This window comes from Eublepharis macularius, chromosome 5, assembly GCF_028583425.1.
Source record: "Eublepharis macularius isolate TG4126 chromosome 5, MPM_Emac_v1.0, whole genome shotgun sequence".
Lineage (NCBI taxonomy): Eukaryota > Metazoa > Chordata > Lepidosauria > Squamata > Eublepharidae > Eublepharis > Eublepharis macularius.
The window spans coordinates 168328577-168349454 of record NC_072794.1 but is presented as its reverse complement, the minus strand read 5'-3'; the positions used below and the strand labels follow the sequence as shown (position 1 = coordinate 168349454).

At 43.8% G+C, this 20878-nt stretch overlaps 1 protein-coding gene across 1 annotated transcript in view; it reads left to right on the top strand.

Moving 5' to 3' along the window:
* The first annotated feature begins 13205 nt into the window (after positions 1-13205).
* Positions 13206-20878, top strand: part of RTEL1 (regulator of telomere elongation helicase 1) — a 144729-nt gene continuing 137056 nt past the window's right edge. The window contains exons 1-2 of the mRNA XM_054980610.1: positions 13206-13294; positions 17982-18113. Of these exons, the coding sequence (XP_054836585.1) occupies positions 18012-18113 (102 nt within the window). The 5' untranslated portion in view covers positions 13206-13294; positions 17982-18011. The remainder of the gene's footprint in view (positions 13295-17981; positions 18114-20878) is intronic.

Here is a 20878-nt window from a genome sequence, read left to right as displayed (position 1 = left end):
GATCTTAAGGCTTGGATCTCAAGGTGACCTTTAGTAAAAAGTCCAGTAGCACCTTTAAGACTAACCAATTTTATTGTAGCATAAGCTTTCAAGAACTATAGCTTTCTTCATCAGATGCAAGGTGACCTTCAATGCTGTCTTCAACCTTTTCCTTTCATTTGATGACATAGTTGGATTTTAAGTTTACTTGTACAATGGGTCCCCCACCTTTTGCAGTATAGGGGGAAAGGGCTCAGGTGAAATAGGGACAAGGTCAACAATAAACACAGGAGTGTAAGGGGAAAGTATTCCAGGGAAATCCTTCCAAAATTGGGCCATAAATGGAACAGAGGGAGATAGGGTGATCAGATGCAAAATAGGTATCTTTTGTACAGAAATGGGAATTTTGACAGGTGCAGGTTTTCCCTTCTTGGACAAGTTGCAACTGCCAAAATTCTTTCCTCTACACAGCTATGAAATAAATAGGAGGAGGTTTAACAGGCCACAGCTGTCACCCCCCCGGTAGCATTTTGGGGCAGGGACTGGTGTACCAGTGTCATGCTGGCATGCTGATGTCACTTCCAATAAAACCAGAAGTGTCTTCATGGGATGCTCTAGGATTTGCAAAGCTCTTATCACCCCTTCCCATCCTACTTCCTTCCTTTGGCAATTCAGGTGCCAGCAGGCAATGAACTGGTTTGCCAGGAGGTCTCCCATTATACCTGGCAACCCTAACCGTCAAGTGCATCTAAAAAGAAGAGGGCCGTTTGTAGGGTAGCCAGCTCTGGGTTGGGAAACTGCTGAATATAGAGGTGTGGAGCCTGAGGAGGGTGGGATTTGGGGAGAGATGGAACCTCAGGAGGGCATTTTGCCATACTGTCCACTAGCCACTTTCTCCAGAAGAACTGATCTTTTCCGTCAGGAGATCAGTTATCATTCCAGATCTCCAGGACCCATCTTCATCTGTAGGCTTGGTCACACTGAGATCAGGGAAAGGTTTTCAGGTTGTTGTGATTGCATGGTCTACATTACAGGGGGAGTGGTTTGGCCAAGAGCAAGGCTTAGCCTCAGGAAATATCAAGCATTTTCAGAAGAAGGAATACAAATAGAATTGGAGCCCATGAAGAAACAACAGTGCTGAAGCATGAATGCAGGAATGGCCGTAGTCATCAGTCCCTGTGGTTTCTCAAGCATTCTGCCACCCGGGTCCTGGAACCATTTCTAGGCAATGCAGGCCAATCAGCAAAAAAACCCATCCAAGTATTTAGAGAAAGTGCATGTGTAGACAATGCTGCACTGCTCCATTTCTAGCAGAGCAATCCCGTGGCCACATAAACCAAGCGCTTATCTTTGATGGCGACATTTGAAGGGTTGAATCCTGTAATGCATTACATGGCCAGCCCTGGGAAGGCTAGCAAGGTATAGGATTGCTGTGGCCATTTATTTAGATTTTAGAAAAGAACATGGCTTTGGGCTCTGTGGATCATCATTCGTTGAAAATTAAACGTGTCCACTTTATTGTTATTTTGTTGTTACTGATGAATATGCAATTCAGGATGTCCTTTGTTTTTGGATGTTTAGGGCAAGAATATCTATTTATACCTCTCTCACCAGGAACAATATGCTTCCTAGGGAGGTTAATAGAAAGGTTTATTGAAAAAGGGGCTGGGAACAATTAATGGGTGGGTATTGGGTAACTAAGCCTTGGCTCTCTTGCTCATCCACATAAAGGGTGCCTACCTTGCATCTCCCTTCCTGATCAGCCATGCCCTACTAGACAACCAAATACCCTAAGATCCCACAGGATAAAAACTTCTTGCTAATTAAAAATAAACCCTCCTGATGCAGACAAACAGTCATTTTATATCAGTCAGCATTAGCATCAGCTGCCAGTACTAGGTGCAGCCCTTTGACAAATCCCCATGGGGAACCATAAAGAGATGCCTATTGTTAGACATTTCGTGAAGAAAATGGGACTTTGCAAAGCCACAGTCACCGTGGCGTCTCCTATTTCTGCCCCCTTTCTAACCAAGTTTCCTGATTCTGCATCTGATGTTGGCTCCGATTAACAGACAAGGCTCAGTCAGTCCCAGGACAGGGTTTCAGTCCTGAGCTTTCTGTCTCAAGGCAACGCTGTGTTCAAGAAATGTTCCTCCTACAGCTGAGGTTACACCTGTGGGGACAGCTCCCCCTTTCTCCTGCTGCCATCCATCATCACCACATTCTCCTTCCATCTCTACGAGCCAAATACGTGGCAACCATTTGGACTCTCCTGTTGGGTTCTTCAATCAGACACCAGGTTTACCCATAGCAGAGGTTACTCGCAGCTGCCTAAGGAGAGGGTCATTGCTCAGTGGGAGATTATCTCTCTTGCATGCAGCAGGTCCCATGTTCAATACCCAGCCCCTGCAGTTTAAAGGGTCAGGGAGTGGATAATGTGGAAGACATTTCTCTCTGTGAGAACTTAGCCACTGCCAGTTAGAGGAGACAATAGTACTGATCTTGATAGACCAAGAGCCTGACTCTGAGTAATGCAACTTCGTGTGTTCATAAGTAAAGCCGGCCCAATGGATAGAACCTGCTGGCTGCCACCACACACGCACAAATCCATCATATAAGAACAGTTCCCCGGGGCATTCAAGATACTGCACCAATTCATAACCCTCCAAGAAAGGTCACCATAATTTATTCCATGATCGGATACTGAAACGGGCCTGCCTGCGCCATATATGCGCATGAGGTTTTGCATACAGACTATTGGGGGGAGAATCTTCGAGAAGGCGTGACCCTGCTGTGGGTCCGGGAGAAGGGCTCTTTGGAGCTACATGCAAGGTCTTTGCCTGGCCAACATCATTTGGCACGGCACGGCCATCACTGCAGCTGAGTCTGCACTGAGCATGTGCTATTGCTTAGTGAAAATGCTAATATCCAAGCGACTGGAATATGCCAGGGAAGCAATGAAAACAACAGGGGGCAGAAAACTGGCTCCCTTTTTTCAGGGGCAAGATGAGCTTGTTTCTTTCAACACACCCAAAGAAACCCTTGGGGGCATCCACATGAGCATCTATACAGATGCCAGCTCTCCTCCTTCTTCAAAGATAACCTGCTTTCATGATGGATGAGGGGATGGGGAATAAAAGCGGGGAGGAATAGGTAGAAAAATCTCCTTTCTTCTCAGCATTGTGGTTTGCATGCCTGTAATCAAGGACAGGGCGCTGCCTCGGACAGACCTGCTCTTTGTCTTCTGCCAAAAAAAAAAAAAAACACCCACCCTCCCAGGCTCCGATGTGCACTCTTGTCTCCCTGGAATCCTTGTTCTACCTATTAGAGCGACATTGTGCCAGACTTAATCCAAGGGAAACGGGAAAGGAATGGAAATCGCTCTCCAAGGCAAACCGCTCAGCTTTAAAAGCCCTGTCTCATTGTCAGCAAATTGAAATTTATTGTTTCAGGAGGGGGGAGAGAAGGGAAGGAAGTACCATATTGTTCCAGAGCGCCAGATGGGGAAGGCACCTGGCACCCAGACATGCCCCCACCCACAGCCAGCCTTGGCTTGTGGGCTGGGGCAACTCTTGTGTTACCCTTAAACTGGAACTATAATTCTTCAATAAACTACAAGGTGGGTGGGTCTACATAGCCCTTAGAAAACTCCCCCTGTCTTACCATTGCTTTCTCTCCCCCCTCCCCTTATTCAAATTCAGTGGATATGGATTTTTAGTGCAGATCAAGCATTCTTGAAAAGGTTTCTGGCACATTTTTAATGACATGCAAAGCTTGCTTTGAACATTACCTGATGTGTGGACACTCCTACTGTCCCCCGCCCCAGAGGAAGCAGAAGCAAAGAACTGCAGGCATCATCCCATAGGTGGGGAGCAGGAGAAGCCAATATTGAGGGGGTGGCAGCAGCTGCATTGATCAATGTGAAGGCACATCTTTCTTTCCCTTCCTCCCTCTCACCTTTCCCAGACAGGACAGTTTTACTTACCCACCACCCCCTTATTTTTTTAAAATCCAGTAAAAATATGACTTGTTTCTTAATTTTTGTAAAGGGGGGAGTGGGGGTGGTTAGGGTCTTGAAGGTGCTTTCAAGGCATCCATTGTCTAGGTTAAAACATGAGATATGTTTATCCGTTGCCAAATTCCACCCCCTTGATGCCAACCCTATCCATGCAAAACATGCAACGAAAAGCAGGTGTGCACACATAGGCAAGTTGATCCAGCTGGCCACACGCTGAGCAAAGCTGTGTTCCCCACCCCACCAGCCAGGCCTGGCAAGCTGGGTGGGCAACAGGGTGCAGCTATGCAGTTGTGTCACACGGCCCCTGCAGGAAATCTTGTCTAACAGCACTGGATTTCCTTCAGCGCCATGGGTGGACCACTCCCTCTAAAGCATCTTCCAGCTACCTACTCTGCCCTAATTCTGCTAACCCCCAGATGCCTGGGTTTCTTTCATTCTTTTTAAGCAATACAGTTTCCTTTTTGTTCTTTTCAACATCCATATTTTCTGCCACTGCTGATCCACTTTCACAGAACATGGTAAAAAAAATACATCAGACAGTGACCCCCCCTCCTCCCATTTTCCAGGTTTTTTAAAAAAATAAAAACCATATAAAACACAGAGCAAATCATCAGATCCTGGCACCTTTTACAGGCTTGTTACAGTGTTCGAAATGCAAGCTCATCCCACATTATCCCCTCCGCAGTGAAGACAAAAGCAGATTTGCAGAGGATCCCCCGTACATGCACCTTGAAAAGAAAGATTGCCAGTGAGGTTAATTGTTTCAAGCAGGTAGGGTCATTCTGAAGGATTTGTCTGCACTGTACAATTTCAAAAAAGGAAAAAAAAACCCTCTTGCAAATATTACCTGATACGGTACTGGCCATGGTGGTGAGATGAGGAGAGGATGCTGCAGCTGAAGATGCGGAGGCAGAGCGGCAGAAGGCTGACTTTCCTGCCGGAGTGCTGCAATGCTGTGGAAGGGAGGAAGGACTGACTCAGCTCTAGGGGGCTGTGGCTACCCAAGAAGGGAGGAGAGAAAGAGAGACAGAGAGAAAGGGAGGGAGAGAAAGAGAAAGGGCTTTAAAGGGTGGGGGGAAGGACTCCCCAGATCAGAAAACCGATTTGCCTGCGAAGCTGGCTTTGGATGTCCAAATCTGTTCCAGTGTATAAAGGCAGAGGCTTCGGAGCCGAGACACGCCCAAACTGGAGATGCACCACCTGCCTTCTCTTGTCTGGAGTGGATCCTCTAGCAGTCAGCTTTTTTTTTTTTAATTTCAGTGACCTGAAAACAAAATGGGGCAAATGAGCAGAGTAAACTGAATCTCACTTAGAGACAAGAAGCTTTGGGGGGGGAATCTCTGGCCACAGCAGGTTAATTCAGGCTGACCTGGTGAGACAAGGCCTCCCGCTAAGTTAGTCTCAGCTAGGATTGCTATAGTCGGAATGGCCCGTTCAGAATGTAGTCAAGCTGCAGTCACTGGTATGTCTGTTTCTAGTCCTCACTGCTCATTTGAAAGCATGCCGACAGCTAGCTTTGAAACACAAAGAGGAATAAAAGAACACCATTTCATATCTTTTTTTTAAAAGTCTCACCCTCCCCAATCTAATCATTCAGAAACATGCTTCATACAGTGATCTTCCTAGAAAAGTCGCAGGAAAGTAAACAAATTTTAATGGTCTCATCAGTTCACCAAATCTTTTATTCTATCCCATAGATCTTCATCTTCGTCACTATCCTCTTGGCCAGTCTCTTCAGCAACCTCATTTTTATTAAAAAAAAATGTATTGGAAAATGTATTGTCGAAGGCTTTCACGGCCGGAGAACGATGGTTGTTGTGGGATCTCTGACAGAGACAGAGATCTCTGTCTTTTGGTGCTACACCTCTGAAGATGCCAGCCACAGCTGCTGGCGAAACGTCAGGAACTACAATGCCAAGACCACGGCAATACAGCCCGGAAAACCCACAACAACCATCGTATTGGAAAATGTTGACAGATACATAAGTGCAAACTTTCAAGAACCATTTACATGCGGTAGACATGACACAACAACACATTTAACAGTGCTGGAGTTATGTCCATTGAAGTCCATTGTTACATTAAAATAATGGAATGGTTCTGGGAGGTGCTGTTAGAAAAGAAGCAGGATTGTTGTCTATTGCCCTGGTTGTTGTATGTTGTGTCTTGCTGTTTGTGCCATGCCTTCTGCTTTTGTAATGCATTTTCTGCATGGTTTATAACATGTCATGTCTTAAACTGGCTCTTTGACTGCATTGCCTTCTAATTTTGTAATCCTGTTTCTACTGCTTTGTTCATTGGATGTCTAATGCTGTCTACATTCTTTTTACATTTTGCAATCTGCCTTGAGTGTCACCAAAAAAAAGGGCGAGCTATAAATGAATAAATACATGAATACACAAAGCTAATAATTGTGTGCTCTTCAAAATGCACCAAACTAAAAAGATCAGTTATACTGTGGTGGCAGAGCAACATTATTCACCAACATCATTAAGATAAACCTAATATTCCAGATTTTATATATTTTAATTTATATTCTGCTCTGTTCCATCAGAATTTTGACGAGGCTTTGTCTAGTCACAGCTGTCTGGATGAATTCCAGTTTTTGTAGTCTGAAGATGTGAACAAATGACTAATAGTGCAATCCTAAACAGAGTTACTCCAGTCTAAGCCCATTGCGCTGTAATAGTGGTACAGAGGGACAGTTTTTAGTTTGTTGTTGCAAAATAAAACAAAAGTCCAGCAGCATCTTAAACATGACCAACATTTGTTTCAATATGCATTTTCTTAAAACTGGGTCTTGTACAACTATTAGAAACGGAAGTGAGTGAGGAAATCCACATCTCTGTTTAACCCAGGATGACAGGTCATGTTTAATTTCTTGATGAATTCTGATTCAGTACTTTTGCATCTTATATTCCCTTTGAATTTTTTTTGTAGAACCATCAGCGACTTTCAGATCTGCAAGGGTATGTTCACGGAGATTAAAATGTTCCCCCGCTGGTTTCTAATAGCTCTACACGGCCCATTTTTTAAAGAAACTTTAATTGGCTGTTCATAACATGTTTCATCATACTATAACCTTGTATTGATATCAGTTAATTTTCTTAAACTTCAGAATCCTTGTTCTGGATCAGTTGTCTTTATCTTATGTCATTGATTTGATTATTTGTACCCCAAGAGAGGCTGAAACCTCTGACTTCTCTTATCAGGGTAATTTCACTAATTCTGTTATACTTTGTTACACAGAGACATATGCTTTTACGATGGGATTCACACAAAATTTCTCTCTGCCTCAACTCCTCTCTTCCACTTCTTTTTTTCTTCCTAATCAGTATTCCCAAAATGATTTCCTTTCCATATATCTGAAGAAGTGAGCTGTGATGTACAAAAGCTCTTCTTGAAATAAACGTTGCTAGTCTTTAAGGTGCCACCAGACTTCTGTTTTAAGAATGGCGCAGCCAACCATGTCATTGTCTGTCCCTTGCTCATCTTGGCTTATCATATCTAGCTGAAGGGGATTCCCCGGATGGCTCTAAGAACTATTTCCTTAAAAGAGGGAATACTTCCAGTTATCTTGAAGGAGCTACCCAAAGATAAGCAAGGAGACCCTTCTGAGAGGAAGCCCCCAATCAGTTCAGCTTCCCATATTTATAGGCTTTTAAAATCATCTCCTAACAAGAGCTAGCTATCCCATGTGATAAGGATGCAAATTCTTGGCTAACTAATTCTCTTAAAACATCATACAAGGTTATCTATACTCGAAATATGCAGCAATGATGATTCTATGACTCAATATGAATGTGGGAGAGGGAGGGAGAGTGGGAGAGGGAGGGCATGAAGGTATTCGCCAGTGCTAGGCCCTCATAGCCCTTTCCTATGGTGGTGGTAGAGAGTGCCCTAAAGTCATAGTTGACTTATGGTGACCCCTGTAAGCAGGGTCAGCCTTGGTCAGTAATTGGATGGGAGACCTCCAATGAAGACCATGGTTGCAGCACTTTTGTGTTGTGTATTCCTACTGAAGATTTTTTTAACAGTGATTTTCAGATCTGCAACAGTATGTCTGGGAAGATTAAAATGTTTCCCCACAGGTTTTGGCATGCTGTGATCTCTTATGCCAGATTTGTGTTCATTGATTCTCTCAAGTAGGGACTGACACATTTGTTCAATATAGACAGCAAAAAGGGGCATGATGGCATAGATTATACTGAACGTCACTTGACTATTGTAATGCTCTATACGTAGGTCTCCCATCTAAGTTAACTAGGAGCTCCAGGTGGAGCAAAATGGTGCAGCTCGGCTGTTATCAGGAGCAAGCAGGAGCATGAACATCACCCCCATCCTGCAGTCACTGCATTGGCTACCTATCAGTTACCGTGCTCAATTCAAGGTATTGTTTATCACACACAGAGCTCTTTACAGCCTTGGTCCGGCTTACCTACAGGACCACCTCTCTCCCTATGTTCCTCCATGGTAGCTTCGCTATCTGAACAGGGTCTCTCCTGCAGGTGCCACCTTGCACATGGGCAAAATCAACAGCTGCCAATACACAGGCATTCTCTGTGGTGGCCCCTGCCTTGTGGAATGGCCTGCCTGAGGAAGTCAGGAAAGCCCCCGCTCTCTTGATTTTCTGCAAACAATGCAAAACTGAATTATTCAAAAGAGGCTTTTACTCAGATAGGAGGGCTGTATTGTAGGGAGGTGTTCTCAAAGAGATGCTTTACTAATGAGCTAGAGACCATAGACTTCACCACTATGTTGCCTTACATACTATCAGTTGCTTTAAATATGTGCTCCTATGTATTATCTGTTGCTTTAAGTATGACTCTGCTGGGTAGTTCTATGTTGTCTAAGGTCAGTCCTAGAATTGCTTATGCTCTGTTTCAGCATTTCTTCAACTCTGTAGCAGATTATCTGCTAATGTTATGTTTTTGTAAACTTGCATTTATTTACTTTATGGCATTGTTTATTGAAATGTCCTTGATATTGACTGTACTAATCTTACACTATGTAATCTGACTTGAGTTTCAGTGAGAAAGACGGACTATAGATGACATAATTTTTTTAAAAATATGTGAGCTTAAAATGGCATCGCTGATGTTATTAGGACCTGCAATAGGGGGGTGGGGAGGTTAGCATTTAGGTCTGCTGTAGGATTTGGTTCCAATGTTTGTATCTTTGGTGGGTGGGCCACTGTTATTGGTGGGAAGCTCTTTTAGGTTTGGGGGGGGGCTGTCTGTGAGGAAAGGTCTCCCATCCAAGGCCGATGAAAAAGAAATATCCAGGAGAATTATCAAAATGATAATCCCACCCTTATTAATGTTTCTGAATTTCCATGACAAAAACCAGTCTGTCCTTTATCCAAAAGGGATTATGTTGGCAATGTGGCCTGGTGATAAATAAGTGATAAAGGGTAATTTTCATGAAAACCCCAGGGGTCCAAGATCCCAGAGGCTCTAAGTGGGACTCTTGATCCCATAATGAAGTTTAGGATGTAAGTACACTGGAAACTGTGTGTGACCAAGGGACAAGATATCCTCTGCAGCTGGATGGGGGAGGGCAGAGAGACTGTGGCTCAATCCCCAGCATCTCCAGATAAAAGGATTAGGCAATATAGGTATTGTGAAAGCCTCCCATATGAAACCCGGACAGCTGCTGTCAGTCAGAGTAGACAATACTGACCTTGATACACCAATGTATACACAAAAGGGAGATTCATGTGTAAAATGCACGGCTTACCTAGTATGCAAGCGATCCTTGTCTTGAGCTCTGTCTTCCTTTGCACCTGGCTTTTATCCTTGAAGTTGTGCCAGATAAAGGAGGTGGCATTATCTTCCTGTTGCAGTTCATTTTCTGGTCCCATATGTAGGTGCCTTGTCTCCCTGGGGGCAAGCCAGTCATGACGTGACAGTCCAAAACACCAGCAGAGGTGGGGAGAAGGGATAGTACTCCCCATTCTGCATCTTCTGGATGCTGCTGGCAAGGCTCTTGCAATGTATCAGACATAACATGGGAAGAGACAGATGAGAAAGGATGCAGGCCTTTGTGGGGCTGACATGACCAGCACTGTTCCCTTTTATCAGCACGTAGCCTAGGTTTTTTAAAGAACAAAATCAAGTACACAGCTAAGCATAGCAAACTAAACAAGCAGCTTTATGTAACTCTGTACCATCATAGAGTAGCCACAGCAGTCATCTATATTAGGACACATATTTATAGGCTCTGTATGTAGGATGTAGTCTTGGTGGCCCCTACTCTATGGAACGGCCTGCCTGAGGAGGTCAGAGAGCCCCCATGCTCCTGGCTTTCCGCAAACAATGCAAAACTGAATTATTCAAAAAGGCTTTTTTCTCAGCTAGGTATTGTAGGAAAGGGGTCCCAGATGTTTCTCTAATGAGTTAGGAACCATAGATTTCACCATTATGTTGCCTTACATATTATCTGTTGCTTTAAATATGTAATCCTATATACTACCTGTGCTTCATGTTGTTTGATGTAAGTCCTAGAATTAATTATGTTCTGTTTCAGCAATTCTTCAACTCCATACTGGATCCTTGCTTATACTATGCCTTTGTAAACTTGTATTCATTTACCCTATGACCAGGGCCGGCGCACCCATTGAGGCCAGGTAGGCGGTGGCCTCAGGCGCGGGGTGCCAGAGGGAGCGCCAGAGGAGGCGCGGGGGGGGGGGGAGCGCGTGCCACAAAGCAGCAGCCACCTATCCCTCCCGCCCCGCCACCGCCGCCAGCACAAGCCCCCAGCCAGGCGCAGTCGCCACAGGCAGGCATCTGCGGCGGTGCAGGCAACCAAACGGGAGAGCTTGGAGGCCGCCCGCTGCAGTGATCTGTCCGCCAGCGGTGGGCTCCCGTGATGATGTCAGGCATGACGTCATCACACAGGCTGGTGCGGTGGGGGGGCGGCCAGCCACGAGCGCCACAAACCCTTGCACCGCCCCTGCCTATAACATTGTTTATGGAAATGTTCTTGACACTGTATGGAAATGCCTGCCCTTGTCCTTGCCACTGATTGTACTAATCTCACACTATGTAATCCGCCTTGAGTCTCAGTGAGAAAGGCGGAATATAAATGACATACATAAATACATACATAAAAACCTGCAGAGCTTTTTTCACACCATATAAGCTAAAAGGCAAATGCTTGACATGTTAAAAATACATATTTAAGGCTAATACATATTGAAAGGTGTCCTATTGCATTTACCAGGGAGTAAATCTCATTGAACTCAGTGTGACTTACTTTTGAGTAAACTTACACAAGCTCAGGCTGCAAGTGTTTTTACAAAGCACACCTTAATGACAAACAAAATACTGCTTTGGACTTACAAAGAGGAGTACATACTTTTTGGAATTGAGGAAGCCGTGGCAGGGCTGGTGGGAATGATGCAGCTAGAACTGCAATGTCAGTAAAGTAGGGCAAATTGTGAGAAGGTACGATTGAACAAGAAGATGGAGAAGCATCCAGCCAATGCTGAGTCACATCAGAATCTATGCAAAAGGAAAATCCTGACTCATTCTATCTGCTGCTAGCATTTGGTCCCCTTCCAGAGTTCCCCTTTTCTCTGAAAAATGCAGAAACTGTCATAATATAATTCGTTGAAAGATTTAGTGTAGGAGAAAAAATACAATACATCCAGGAAGTATTAATGTAGCATGCTTCTAAAGATAACAAAGACAAGCGTTTTTAAAAAAGCTTAGCAAGACTTTAAAATTAACATCCTACAGATCTGACAAATGTGTCACAATATAGAAGCCTGATGCAGATAAAATGTGACCCAGTGGATACAGAGAAAGGGGAACTTGGAAAGTAGGGTTAAAATTCCATCTCTGCCATGGACTGCCAGCAATATACTTATTTGTTGTTGACCCGGTTTTGTTTTTCATTGGCTTTTCTGCCATTTTGGCAATTGGTAGCTCTCATGAATCTTTGGGAAATACAGATATATTAATAAATAAACAGTCATGCTTCCACCACTCAACAGCAGCAAAGTTTCTACAGAGAATACAAATTGTTCTGCAGTTCCTATATTAGTATTTTAATGACAGTTTTATTATTGTGGTTTTTAGGTTCTGCACCATTTTTATTTCCCTAATTGTCTCTTAATTTTGTAATCCAGTTCTGTCACATTGTTGAACGTTCCTTATTGTTTTATTGTATTATACTGTTTTGGGTGTGCTGTTCTCCAGTGTTGTAATGCAGTAAAATTACTGTCAGTACTAGGTTGTTTTTAATTTGTGTAGTATACAAGAGTCACTAAGAAGGGTATACTATAAATAATACTGTTCTTTCTATATGCAGTGGTTTTAGCTTTAATCATATCACACTCAAAGAAAATAGCATTTTTTGACACGGCATTTTGTGTGTTTTTAAAAAAACTGTGGTCTCTCCTCAGTACCATTATTGAAATGTTTTTGAAATTGCCTGTATTGACTCACATCCTGGACTCTACCCTGAGTCTCAGAGATAAAGGCAGACTATAAATAACGTAAATAAAATAGAAAATAATAAAATAGGACGTATTTAAAGCAAAACAAATTCGTATGAATTCAAAATTAAAAGCCTAAACTGGCCAGTATTTTCAAGAACTCATTCTCATGACATAAAATTGCACAAAAGTTCGTGTTATGACCTCGTTTGTGTATACGAATATATATGTACACGAATTCAAAAATGCCAAAACACTCTCTGGCGTGCACGTGTTCATAAACACACAGCAGTTCAAGCATTTTGACGACGCTTGTGTGTGTATATTAATAAACACACTCGCGTTTTTGAATGTATATGATTTATTTTGCTTTAAATGATTCCTATTTTTAATTTTTAGTTTATGTTATACACATACATATATGGGTGTGTGGTCAAGGCTTCTCAACAAAACCATCAATTCCATTTTAAGCCACCAAAAGCAGGAAATCTAGCCTCAGCTTTTCTCTCTCCAATACGAGGATTTAAAAAAAAATCCCTCGCCTCAGTCCCCATAGCAGCCAGGGATGAAAAAAAATCCCTCGCCATTGTCTCTCACAGCAAGGGAAAAGGCGGGAAAGAAAAGCTGACGAGAGTGACGCGCGACTGCAAGAAAAGGGGCTGTCGGCGGCCGGCCGCCGCTGTTGCCATGGCGACAGCGGTCTCGCGAGATTTGGAACCAACCGCTCTTCTCCAACTCCCTCTCGCGCGCGCGGGAGGGGAAGAAAAAAAAAAAAGAACGCCGCGACCAATAGGTGAGCTAGTGAACGTCACGTGACGGAGCAGGCGGGGATTGCGAACCGGGTGCTGCGTGAGGTGGGTCCGGGGCTCCCTGGGGTCGAGGCGCCTTTGGGCGGCGGAGGGTGGGCTGTGCCCGGCCTTTTCTTCCCGGTCATGCCCTCCAAGCGCGGCAGGAGAAAGCTGAAAGGCTCGGGGAGGGGGGGAAGGGGGCTCTGCTCGGTATTAGGCCTGGGCGGGGCTGAGCCAGCAGCGCCCCCTCCCCATTGAAAATCTCCCTCCCTCTTGCTGCCCTTCAGAGGCAGCATCTGCTGGGGGGGGCACGGAAGCTTTTATGCCACCAGAATCGCTGTTGTCCTTGAAGCTGCTGTTAGGGTTGCCAACTCCAGGTTGGGACATTCCTGGAGATTAGGCGGAGGGGGAATCTCAGCAGGGTATAATGCCACAGAGTCCACCTTCCAAAACAGTCATTTTCCTTCAGGGATACTGATCTCTGTGGCCTGGAGATGATGATAACAACAACAACAATAAAAATAAATAAATAATCGATTTATATACCGACCTTCAGGACAACTTAACACCCATTCAGAGTCGTTTACAAAGTATTTTATTACCAGAGGAGTTAGCCGTGTTAGTCTGCAGTAGCAAAATCAAAAAGAGTCCAGTAGCAACTCCAAGACCAACCAATTCCACTGCAGCACAAGCCTTCGAGAATCACAGCTCTCGCTTCTGACGGAAGAGAACTGTGATCCTCAAAAGCCCATGCCAGGTGCCACTGGACTCCCCTTGATCCTGCTTCTGTAAAGGAAATCCGTTACCTGTGATAATGAGATAACCATTCATAGTCCCAGCTTGACAGAGTCAAATTTACATTTGAATTCCAATTCAGCAGCTTCCCGTTGGATTTTGTTTTTGAAAGGTTTCTGTTGAACCACAGCGACCTTTAAGTCTTTGATGGAATGTCCTGGTAGATTGAAGTGTTCTCCCACTGGTTTCTGGATGTTGCCATTTCTAATGTCAGATTTGTGTCCATTTATTCTTTTGCGTAGAGGTTGGCTGGTTTGTCCAATGTACAGAGCAGAAGGACATTGTTGGCACATAAGGGCATATATCACATTGGAGGAAGAGCAGCTGTAAGAGCCAGAGACAGTGTAGTTGATGCCATTGGGTCCTGTAATTGTATTCCCTGGGTAGATATAAGGGCAGAGCTGGCATGTGGGTCTGTTGCAGGGCCTGGTACCTGTGCTGGTGACTCTGCTAGCCGATTCATGATTGTAAGTGAGAAGTCGTTTAAGATTGGGGGGCTGTCTGTAGGCAAGGAAAGGTCTTCCACTCAGGGCTTCTGAGAGAGAGGTATCATTTTCCAGGATGGGTTGTAGCTCACTGATGATACGTTGGATGGGTTTGAGCTCGGAACTGTAGGTGACAACCAGTGGTGTTCTGTTGTTAGTTCCTTTAGGTTTGTCCTGGAGCAGACTGTTTCTGGGTACTAGTCTGGCCCTGTTGATTTGTTTCCTCACTTCATTTGGTGGGTACTGTAGTCCCCAAAATGCTTGTTGTAAATCTCTTAAGTGGGAGTCTCGATCAAGAGCATTGGAGCAGATATGGTTGTAACGCAAGGCTTGGCTGTAGACAATAGACCGGGTGGTATGTTTAGGGTGGTAGCTGGAGGCATGTAGATATGAGTATCGGTCTGTGGGTTTCCGGTATAAGGTGGTATTTATCCGTCCATTATGTAGTTGTACAGTGGTGTCATGACAATCACCCTGTGAGGTGGGGCTGAGAGAGCTCTGAGAAGCTGTGACTGACCCAAGGTCACCCAGTTGGCTTCAAGCGGAGGAGTGGGGAATCCAACCCAGATTAGAGTCCTGCTGCTCTTAACCACTACACCAAACTATTTTAATTTTAGAGTTTCCAGGTTGCACTTAGAGGTTGGCAACCCTAGCTGCTTTTGGTTTTATTTATTACATTTGTGATATTTTACTTTTCTCCCCGGCGGGGACCTAAAGCAATATAGGGTGTTCTTCCCTTGTCTGTCTTATACTCACAACAGCCCTGTGAGGTAGGTTTGGCTGAGAGTGCATGGCTAGATAAAGCTCACTTTTCTGTGGCAGAGTGGGGATTTGATCTCAGGTTCCCCAGATCCTAGTCTCACCTTCTGACCACTACACCATGCTGGCAAAGTGTCCCAACATTCCCCCCTCCCGCATTTTTTCCTCACAACAACGCTATGTTGAGGCCAATATTATTACTGGCCCATGGTCACCAAGGCAGAATGGCAGATTCAAATCGGGTCATCCTTGGCAGAATGGGGATTCAAATCGTGGTTTACAAGATCCTAGTCTTACTGTTACACTTAATTTGTTGTTGGTCCTTCTGTCATAGTGTTGTCTTCTGTGGCTGACATCAGATATCCAGGAACTCAGACAGTGTGGTGTTGGGGTTACGTTGTTCGAGAAGGACTTTGGAAACCAATGCAACCCTGTTACTCTGAACCTAACCTACCTTGCCAGGGTTGTGAGGATAAAGAAGGGGGTGCTATGTACACTGTCTTGAGCTCCTTGGAGGAAGGGTACGATAAACATTAACTAAATAAAAAAAGCCTTTCCCCACTTCGGCTTCCCAAGATGCTATAACTGGAGGTTGATCCTAGGACATTCTGTTTTACAAAACGGATGCTTTATCATGGAGCCTCCCTATAAATTGATTACACATTTTGGCCATATGGAGCTGTCAGATACTGTGTCAGATTGTTGGGCTGTCTAGTCTAGTTTTGTGTATTCTGCCTAGCAGATGTTTTCCAGGGTTTTACACATCTTTATCTCCGCTGTGGGTTGAGATCCTTACAACTGGACATGCTGGGGATTGAAATTGAGACTGATCTGCATACAAAGCACGGCAGTGTGAAATATCACGCAGAATCAACCAGGAGTTAAACTGAACTTTCCAGTATAGTCAGTTTCAGGTGGGTAGCTGCGTTTGCAGTGGTAGAATAAAATTCCAAGGTCAGTAACACCTTGACCAACAACGTTTTCAAGGATATCAGCTTTCATTAGTTTCAGGTGGGTAACTGTGTTAGTCTGCAGTAGAAGGAATCCCTTCCTTGGGTTGCCACCCCATCTAGCCTTAGACGGTGCGGGCACCTGAAACAGGGCCTCCTAAAGATCACTGAGTGGATGGGTAGGTTCGTATGGGATCAGACAGTACTCGTATGAATCACAAAGTTGCCACAGAGGTCTTTCTTCCCTGCCCCTGTTGGTCTGATGGATGGAGCCTGGATGATCTTGTATTTTGTGGTGTCAGTATCCATCTGTTAGATTTTTATACCACCCTTCCTTCAGTAACAATAACATTCAATGTATACATTGCCCTTCAGGACAACTTAATGCCTCCACTCAGAGTGCTTTCCAAAGTGTGTAAGGAGCCGAGTGAGAGGATAAAGCAGCAGCTCTTTCCTCTGGCTAGTTATTAAAGCCAAATTGTTCTCCCCACACAGAACCACTGAGGATTGGTAGAATATAGGGCAAAACTTTTCCTGTACTGTGGGACCCGATTTAAATGTAGTGCTGGGTGTAGAACACACACACATCCTTACTCTTGGTATGTGTAGCCGCTGTTTCATACAGTTGACTTATATGTGTACTGTCTGCATGCTAGGATTTATAATCTGGGCAGGCACCCTGATGGCATGTTGATGCTGCATAGGTCACAAAAGAATGAATAGACTTAAATCTGTTATCAAAAAGCACGGCATTCAGAAACCAGCGGGTGGACATTTCCATCAGCCAGAGCATTCCATCACTGACCTAAAAGTAACCGTTTCCAAGCAGAGAAACTTCAAAGGAAAGTCACAATGTGAGTTGGCTGAAACTGAGTTTATTTGCAAGTTTGGAACATTGGATCCTCCAGGGTAGAATTGGGACGCAGGATTTTTCTCACATTACAGATACTAATTTTCTGCACTTTGCATCCAGGAGCTGTCAAGCTAACTACTACATGTATTAGAGCTAGCTTCCTGACACTGTAGTTTACAATATCTCTTCCACCCTCCATCTGGATTTTGAGGATACCTTTCTTTTTCCATTCCTTGAACCTAACAAAGGGAGCTCTGACTCTCTAAAGCTCATACCCTGGAAATCTAATTGTTTTTTAAGGTGCGACGGACCCGAATCTTGTTCTTCTACAGATCAGCGTGGCTACCCAGTTGGAAAACTATCTGCATAGATAATGGCTGGGTGCCCAGTTTAAATGTGAAGCCTGGCAGGCCGAAGTTGAATGGATATATTTTTCTAACTTTGCCTTTAAATCTGGCCTTGATCCTTTTGCCGTGATATGTATGAAAAAAGCTGTAATCACCTTGAGTTTGTAGATAGGATGGGATATTAAGCTAAGTAAAATGAAAGTAACTGATGATGTTTGTTAAAATTTGTCATGTCCTCAGTATGCATGTTTATAGAATGCAAAAACACAGCAAAGTTTGTAAACTATGGCGGATATGAGAGCACAGATTGGGATTGGAGCTATATGGCTAATATAAATCTGCTTGAAAATGATAAGTAGTTTAAGTTGAATGCTATAGGACAAGAGAACTGCATTAATCCTGATTGGATAGATAGACTGCATGGTATAATATTGTGGGTCTCTTTACTGTAAGGAGAGAGGTAGAGATCAGCCTTCAGAGTGACATTTGGAAGTTTAGAGAATCCTACCTGTATAGATTTTCAGCAAAGAAGTCTGTTTAACTTGAGCATGCTGTTGGTTTTAGGTGCTGAAATCCTGGCATGTTCGATGAAATATGCCCCAAATAAAAATAAATGGCATTACTGTGGATTTTCCGTTTCAACCCTACCTATGTCAGGAGGCATACATGTCCAAAGTGCTGGAATGTCTACAAAAGGTAAGTATTCTGGGGCATCACAGATAAAAATTCTGGCTTCCACTTCTGGACTGGTATTTAGAAAGTGTGAAAACTGAGAAGCAAGTTTAGCATTTGTAATGAAGACTCAGAAGTTTTTTTTAATGAAGTTGAGTAAACTTTCATAGGAGGCTCCAAAAATTTGATCACAGACAGCTTACCGATATTCTATCATTCATGATGTACGCACAGTCTGAATAACACCTTGAGACTGTAGATCAGGCACTTTATATATACTGTATGTGTGTTTTAAATGAATGCTAAAATGGACTCTTTCAAAATGGCTTTCCAGAATGAATTTTAGTTTAAACGTTTAATTCTTTTCTTGGTTACAGAAAATGTGTTGTAAGCGAAGTAATAATTTTTTCTGGGGGAGCAAAGAACTTGCTGCTGTTGTCCATTTAATTCAGAATAAAAGAAACAAAACAGGTGTACCTTTGTTTGCTTTTTAATTGGAAAACTTCTTTTGAATTTGTATCTATAAATTAAAACCCCAAGGAAGCTTTTGCCTGCATTTGTAGCCAGTTTTACATTCTGTACCTAAGTAGCCACTTTATTATACCCCACTTTATATTTATACCCCACTCTTTCCCCAGTGGGGGCCCAAAGCATCTTACAACAGCATTTCTCTTCCTGCATTTTATTCGCATAACAACATCCTTCTGGGGTAGGTTAAGCTAAGAGAGAGTGACTGAGGCAGGTCACCCAGTGAGCTTTCATGGCAGAGCGATTATGGCTAATGTGTAGAACTATTACAAGCATATTACGATTAGGAGCTGGATGTCAGTGAGAGAGCTTGGCTCACCTAGTGGTCTTCAGCACACCACACTGGTTATAACTCTTTTAGAGTTGTTGGAAAGATTACAGAAGAATGGGTGTAAAGGGCGTTGAGCATTTAGGAAAAAAACTCTATATAAATGAGCATTAATCTTTGTAACCGGAAAGCTTGCATGAACTTTTCATCAGCTGAAATTGGTCCAATAGCACACATTGACTTGAATTTCACAGATATTTTTATACTGTGCAGAACAGATGCATTTTGAACATATGAAACGTGCTTAACACTTCCTGAAAAGAGGCTCTTCTGCAAAACCCACCTCCTGTCAGTGCCTGAAATATACATCTTAGATCCATTTGTAGAGAGGTGAGTAGGTAGGTTTTCTTCTCGAACAGGAGAGAGGAAAAAGGGGAAAAAAGAAAATAAGTGGCCCATCTGTTCATACAATCTGTACTTGAGCTTTAAGGATTAGCACAAGGCATTTTATTGTCTTCTAGGCTCCCCTTTAAGGAAACCTCTATGGATCGTTGTGCTTGACGTTTTGGAAGTTGTCAGTATTATCGTTAGCCTACACAGGAGGTCCTAACATCTGTTGTGGAAACAAGGGGATTGGTTGCAGCTGCTTGATGACAGCTACTTTTATGGGCCTCATGGACACTGCACAATGAAAGCTTTCACTGAGAGCCAATGTAGTGTAGTTGTTAAGAGTGTCAGACTAGGAGCTTGGTTCAAATCCCCTCTCTGCCATGAAAGCTTGCTTAGTGACTTTGGGCCAATCACACACAGTCTAACCTACCTTGCAGGGTTGTTGTGTAAATAAAATGGAAGGGAGGAGAACAATGTAAGCCACTTTGGGTCCCCATTGGCGAGGAAAGTGGGGTATAAATGAAGTGAATAAAAATAAAATTGTTCTTGTCATCCACCCAATTGATGAAATCTCCCCTTGGATCTGTTAAAGTGCCAGTTGATTAAATGGCACTGATTAATGGATGAAAGTTTGCAGGCGGTAGTTCTAGACCACAAGAACTTTGGGGCGTGTGTCCTAAAATTGCGTTGGATGTAATCAGTAAAACTTTAGTTTGATGCGTCTACCATATAATATATTTAGTGTGGCTAAATTGTGGCCTGAAGGTCTAATGGGACTCCCACTCCACTGAAATGATGCTCTTTTGTAGTTAGAGAGTGAGTTGAAATAGATCCCCACTTATGTGGCTTAATGGCAGAAAAGGAATCTCCTGTCCTTTTCTTCCTCCCCATCTCCCCTCTAAGGAAGACATGAAGCTGAGTTGGAGAATAAAGAAACGGCAGTAAAAGGAAAATGTGGAATATATGTGTGGAAGAGAGGAGCAGGTGCTACGACTGGAAGGAAGGGAGAAATGGAGATGGAGGAGGGTTCTTTGGCCAGGAGGAAGAGAGAAACCATAGCAGTAGGACCTGTGGGAGGAGGGGGTGTACACTATGAGAAGTTTTATAGAGGAGAGGAGAGAGGCCAAGTAAGCAAATGAACAGAAGCGGGTGAGAGGTGATCCTTGTGGAAGAGCTGTGGTGGAGGGGGAGGAAGAAGCAACTGGTCATTGCTTGTTTGCTCTCCCTCTCTCTTCCTCTCTCTCTTTTACACACGCACACGTGGTTGCCAGCACAACTGAAGAGGTATGCCCTAGCCCTTTAATCTAGGTCTAATATGTGGATATGGGCAGCTGAAGCTTGTCGTGGTATGAAAATTACTTGATCCGCTAAATAAATCTTTAAACCTCTGCTAAAGGGACAGGATATTTTTTTTTCTCCAGGGAGTTGGCAGTACGGGTGTGCAGGGCCAGGTCGCTGTGGCTAGTTGAGGGGCAGGAAGGGCCGGTGGCAGCGGCTCCGGCCTTCCCCACTGCCCCACAGGTTTAGGCGGCGGAAACATGCTGACCCCGATTCGGATATCCCTAATCTTTACGGATCGGGTCTGATTTGGGTAATTTACCCG